This window comes from Lissotriton helveticus, chromosome 11, assembly GCF_964261635.1.
Source record: "Lissotriton helveticus chromosome 11, aLisHel1.1, whole genome shotgun sequence".
In the NCBI taxonomy this organism is placed as follows: domain Eukaryota; kingdom Metazoa; phylum Chordata; class Amphibia; order Caudata; family Salamandridae; genus Lissotriton; species Lissotriton helveticus.
In genome coordinates, this window is record NC_136072.1 from 1080922766 (window position 1) to 1080929453 (window position 6688).

The 6688-nt window shown below is 42.0% G+C and overlaps 1 protein-coding gene across 2 annotated transcripts in view; it reads right to left on the bottom strand.

Annotated features, from left to right (window-relative positions):
• The window catches only part of GCN1 (GCN1 activator of EIF2AK4), a 728660-nt gene extending 724568 nt beyond the window's left edge, over positions 1–4092 (bottom strand). Inside the window, exon 1 of one of the 2 annotated variants that reach the window (XM_078667658.1) lies at positions 4003–4092. In XM_078667658.1, coding sequence (XP_078523784.1) covers positions 4003–4092 — 90 coding nt within the window. The remainder of the gene's footprint in view (positions 1–4002) is intronic. The other variant, XM_078667659.1, reaches the window with a different exon arrangement.
• Positions 4093–6688: the final 2596 nt, after the last annotated feature.

Sequence of the window (6688 nt, forward strand, 5' to 3'; positions counted from 1 at the left end):
ACACATACCCGAGGAAACCTTGGCACATTTTCTTGGTGACCACTTCAACCAGCAATTGGAAGGAAGCGCCTAGTGCCACCTATCCAAAGGCAGCTAGTCCAGCTCCAGCTTTGTCTCAACTTAAGGCAAACAGAATGCTTTTAAGTCAAATTGCAAATGGCAGAAGAAAGGGGGCTACGGGCCAAAACGGCATCCCTCTGCTCTTTAAAGCAAGAGGCAGAGCACTGGGCTGAAGCACTTGAACCAGTCTTTTCCCAAATTAGACTAGTAGGCACACTCCCAGCCTCATGGAGAGGCTCTATAATGTCGCCCATTTTAAAACAGTGAGAATAAATCGTTGGCCAAAAACTTGTCTGGTGACCCTCACCTATAAAAAATGAGGCTAAATACTTTGCAGGGACACTGCTCGACAAATTAACATCTTAGGCCTCCAACAATGTCATAATCCTGCTGAACCAGGCAGGGTTTTCAAAGCTGACACGCAAAACAACCAACATCCTGACCATATCCCTCTTCATCGATGCCGCAAAAGGCTCCAGGATGCCTCTACACCTTTGCTGCATTGACTACAGAGGAGCGTTCGATCATGTTGACCGGGGGAAACTTTGGGGCTATCTGGACAACCCTGAGGCCCTATTTGATATGCTTATTCTGCTTCACACAGAAACGTGGGTTCAGGTCAAGTTGGGCACTGGAACACACATCTCCAGGTAAATGCCAACAACCAAAGGGCTGTAGCATGGGTGTGTTCTTCCGCCCACCATATTTAACCCCTTCTTGGCTGACCTGGTGCAAAATCGAAACACCTAAAAGTACTACCTCCCAAAACTTGGGGCCATGACACTCTCCAGCGTTCTATAAGCTGATGATGAGCAACACCCAAGTGAAGCTGCAATGTCTGCTCAACACAACGCAAGAGTACTCTGCCGAGAACAGCTTGCCCATCAACCTCGAAAAAAAACACAGCGCTTATCAATAAAAACAAAAGAACACTGTCTTTGTACTGGGCCAAATCACAGATTGGCACGTCTGAAGAATATAAATACCTGGGAGTAATCATTGATAAAAGCGGCATATTTGTTCGCCAGAAAAGGGCAATCAAAAAGAAATGCCTATCATTGGCGTGAACGCTAAAAAATCTCAAAGGAAATGGACAGAACCAACATTGTGCGCCCTGCTTCTGTTGGTACAAGCAAAGTTATTGCCGACTATCACATATGAAAGTAAACTATGAGAAGAAGCGATGCCAAAATACTGGGCAGTACAGTGACGAAAGCATATAGGCTAATTTTCAATATTATGAATTATACCTCTCTGGCTCAGATCAGGCTGGAGTTTGACTTACAAAAGCAGGGCCTGGCCAGATGAGGGGCGTACATACATTGTTGGAACAAAATCAGAAAGGCAGATTCCAACACCCTGACTTACAATCTATGGCAGGAGCTGCAATGTAGGGATAACTCGACTACCAGATATTAATTACCCCCATAGTGCCAAAAAAATCCACTTGCATTATCGAGCAAGATTTATTCAGGAAAAGCTATTTTTAGGGGCTACTCGCCCCTTTCAGGCGAATTGAAAATCAGGAAAGACAAACTGACTTTTGACCTTTGCTTCTGGAAGCAGAGCAAATGTGACAAGATAACAAAATTTAAAGGCATCTTTAATGCTCACAAAGTGAAGTGGCAATAAAAATGCCATTAAATCTCATCTTGTCACATTTGCTGGCTTTCAGAGACAGAGCTCAAAATGCAGCTTCCCTTATTATATTTATTTTTCTTCCTGTGACTTAAGTTAGAGGATTTTGTAAAGTGAACTGTATGACAATTGAAATGTGCTAAGCTTGTTCAATGAAAGGCTGTAAGATGTCAGGCAATTTTCTAACACAACATTGAAATATGAAAGTGAACTGTTCAAACATTTCAAATATATTTCACTTGTTATGAAAACCCATTCTTGTAAGTCTGTGGTGAAAAAAAATATTTTTATGGGATCAAAACAAATTAGAACACTTTACTTAGTGATGTGCAAATTTTTAATATTTTTGCTGAAACCCAATTACCAAAATTGTTTATGTGCTATCATCAGTAAAACTACGTTAGTGGGAACATTTTGTGGCCAGGTCAATGGAAAATATGCTATCTGTAAATGACACTGCACTACCACATCAGGCTTTGGTAATATATTAATTTATGAAAAGTGAGTTTTTAATTAAACATGAACTGGGCATTTTTACTGCTCCTGCCCAGATGACTATGCTGTTAGTGAACTAAGAGGCAAGACATGAATCATGTGTACCCTCTAAATGTGCTTGATTCTTGTTATGCATGGAGCAAACATTTAGTCTAGACAATAAAAAAAAGAGTTTTTTTTGTACAGCAGAAATAGCAAACTTGCATATGTGAAGGCGCTCTCTTATGTGATAATAAAGAAAAAGGTGGCTCCATAAGACACATTTTTGCTCATAATCACACAATTTGAGACCAGTTCATGGGTCAATTACATTACAGTTAAGTCGAGTAGATTATTAAAGTTACTAGACCTGCCGGGCTAGTAAACATTTCATGATTTTTCGAGCCCTGCCTCCAAGAATCACTGTCAGTCACTGGGCTAAACCTGCTCTGGGAAACTCCCGTCAGCTACTTGGCCTTAAAAAAACTGGCCTGGAAAACAATACTTCTTTCACTCACTGAAGACAAGGCCGCCTTGGCATGCAGAGCTCACGCCTGGATGACTCTAAATCCACTTGCACCTCAAAAATATTTTAACACCGGGTATTTCTGAGCTGCCAAAGTGAAGTTCTTGAAATACTGTTTGGGGTTGCTTCTCCTTCTACCGCATCTCCCCCTTAGCAGCGGAAGCTCACACTGATCTGCTTATGTGGCGAAGGATAAGAAACCTTGCTCGATCAATTATGCTCCAGTAAGGAGTTACTGGGGGGAATGAAACAGCTGCTAATGTCCTCCTAATATCAAGATTAGCCATATGTTCGCGCACATCCCCAAATTGAAGCACGCTTCACTCACCAGTACATGTTGGAGCATTGAACACATCCCACAAAGCACACACATACCATATAGTTGGCTACCACCATTATCGCAGTAGCACTCCCTACCAGGATATTAAGATAACTATTAACATGCATCCAGCACAGTGAAAATATAACATTACCGATTATTGCATTCAACAACACTTGCACACGTCTTGCATGTGAAAACAGAAGACGTGCAAGCAATATGGTACAGCCCTCAGTTCTCACCCAAACTCCATGGTCAGGTGTATCAAGGACTGTGCGGGTGCTCTTCAATTTTGCGCCGCGACAACAGACCTTAGTAATGTTGAGTAAATTTACACAATGCTTTGAACTCGTATCAATATATCCCAATACCAACAACGTAGCATTGGCCACGTTCTTCTCGATCTCACCCCCTCCCCAAGTAAATTCACAGCATGACACTATGCCTCATATTCATATAGCAATATTCTTTGACCCCCCAGGTCCGAGATTGAACGCTGCACGTATTCGTCATAACTGAAGCAAACAGTGGCATGCTCCATTACCTTTTACTTCTTACTGTCCACATATGTGCAATGAAGGCCTATCGGCTCTGCGATCCCACTTAGATCGCACACTAACATTTATAAGGTTGCCGGGATTCATTCCCTTGTCCCCTTCTCTGGCACCATCTACAAACCACTACAGCCAGGTACACAAACCACCTCGTCTTTTAGCATTAAACATATCCTCTGTCCTCTTTTTCTGTATAAATGCTCACGTGTTTAATGCCCTACCTCTTATTTGGCCAGTGCCCTGGCATGTCAGGTGGAAGTCTATCGCATAATCGCAACTAGACGTCAACCCAGCCTACCCAAAGAAAGTGTCACAAACAGCGCCGTAAGACCCCACACGAAGTTTTTAAGATTCTGCTCTTGTACTTCCATAGCCTCCTCGGAGGGCAACATGTACTGCAGGTCTACCGAATCAAACACGGCCACACTCACTTGCGTGTCTGCCGCCATCTTGCCGGCTGCAACCCAGGAAGAACATCTGACGTACTTCCGGGTTGTACTGTAGGTTTCCTGAGTAGACATTTGAGTGATTATCGCGCCCTACCAAAATAAACACCAATCGTTGAAAGATGTCCTGTTAGTTAAGTCATTTGTCGCCATTTTAGAATGGGGAGTTTAAACACGTTTGCTTTGGTCCTGTTGTAGAGGGAGATTACATATTAAATTGCGTCCATTTTAGAGTGGGTGTTTTAAACGCATTACGGTGAATTTTCGGTTTCCTCAAGATCCTGCAAGTTATTCTTTCTAAGTGGGCAAACTGAAATCGTAAAATTTCCTAAATCGCGATGGCTTATTTGTATTTGTACTGTTTCCTTATCAATGACCGCCGCATCGAAATGGGAGAAGGTAATTATAAATCTCGCGGTTTACTAGAAATAGGGTGGCTATTTCCTTAATCACTTTGCAGGCTACTTTGCACTCGTGGACATGCTTTGCATGAGGTTTCACAATATTTTTTTTTAGGGTTAGAGGAAACTATGAGCATACCGGACAAGTTTTCAGATTGCTAATGTGTAACATTGCCATGCTTTAAGTGTATATGTCAGTCTACTGCCAAATGTGTGTTCACTTCAAGAGACACAAGGAATGAAGCCCGTATAAAGAAAGAAGCATATAAACAAATCATCTTTGAGCAATGACAAGCTCAAATAGGGCTTTGAAACTGCTGGGAAGTCCGTGAAATTGAAGGTCAGTACCATACTTGACGGTGAATGCATTTATTTATATTTATTTATTTAAAGCATTTGTAAATAGCGCAGACTTTACCCGAAGGTGTCAGAGCGCTGTACAATAGAATCAGTTACGTTACACGAGAGAAATGTTACAAAATAGAATGTTACAAAAATTTACAGGAGACTTAGAAGAGGTAGGATAAAACCATAGAAGGCAAGAACACAATATCAAACACATCAAGCAAAGGTGGGGACTGTACAAGAATAACCCACGACCAGCAATGATGAAGAACAGGCTCGTAATACCGTGACACAGAAAACATAGCATTCTAAGAACATTCATAAGAACACTCATGTAACATTCCTTAAAGCAAACAAGTAAAATAAATACAATACATACTACACATCCTCCCCCTAATAAATAAACTTAAACTAAAGATAAATGCAATTAGATATGTAAAAATTTACTCTTGGAATAAAACCTGCATTTATATTACTACACCTCGGATTTCATCCTTTATTCATTTCTACAAGCATACTACATTTATTGGCGACGAGGATGGGATCCGAGGTGTAGTAATATAAATGCAGGTTTTATTCCAAGAGTAAATAACCCACGACCAGCAATGATGAAGAACAGGCTCGTAATAACCGTGACACAGAAAACATAGCATTCTAAGAACATTCATAAGAACACTCATGTAACATTCCTTAAAGCAAACAAGTAAAATAAATACAATACATACTACAGGTGGCACGGAGCAATGGAGGAAGCGAGTTCCAGATTCTCACCGCATTACCTGAGAACAATTGAGCCATCGATCTTTCCCTTTTGAAGGAGGGGGGCTCAGCAGAAACTTTTCCGCATTCCGAGAAGGTCTCGAGCCTCCAGACATTTTCAGTTTATTCGCCAGGTAACAAGGGGAGGAAGTGTGCAAGGCTTTGTGGGTGTCGCAAGCAGTTTTGTAAATAGATCTTGCCTCGATGGGAAGCCATCGAAGAGAAGACAGGATAGGAGTGATGAGGTCACTTTGTTTGGACCCTGAAATAAAGCAAGCTGCTGTATGGAGGATAGATTGAGGGGGGAGAGGTGACATTTGGGTAGGCCAGTCAGAATTGAATTGCAGTAATGCAGTCTAGATAGAACTAGCAATTGGACCAACGTTTTTAGGTCTTTCTCTGGGAAGAACCGACAAATTTCCCACAGAAGGCGCAGCTGGTGACGTGCGTTCTTAGCAATGGAGTTGATGTGGGGGATTAGGTTGAGTCTTTTGTCAAGTTGACACCTAGGGATTTAGCGCTGTCGACAATGATGGGTTTATTGTTGAATAAATTCAACTGGTCCATCCAGGATTGAACAGGAGGAGGGGAGAGAGAGGTAGATAGGAGGAAGAATTCAGTTTTGGAGGGATTGGGAATGAGTTGGTGAACTAACATCCAGTTGTGAATAGAGTTGAGAGTAGAATTGAGTAGTGAGAGATTGTGTGCGGAAGACACCTGGAGGTAGATTTGAGTGTCATCCACATAGAGATGGTAGTGGATCCCACCTTTACTTAGGAGGTTGCCTAATGGTTCTAGATAGAGATTAAACAAAGTGGCTGCAAGGATAGAACCTTGGCGGATGCCTTGGCCTACCACCAATGGAGATGAAAGACTGTTTCCTATCTTGATCATTTGGGATCTGTCCGAGAGGAATGAGGCAAACCATTTAAGCGCTGTTCCTTCCACGCCCATTCTCTGAGTGTTAAGGAGGGTGTTGTGATTAACAGTATAAAAGGCTGCAGAGAGGTCAAGAAGAATCAGAAGGCACGATTCCCCAGAATCGAGTATGTGCAGCGCATCATCAATTACTTGCAGCAGGGCTGTTTCCGTACTCGAATTTTGAATGAAGCCAGACAAGAACACGTCAAGGAGATTATTATCCATAATATGTAGGGAAAGTTCTT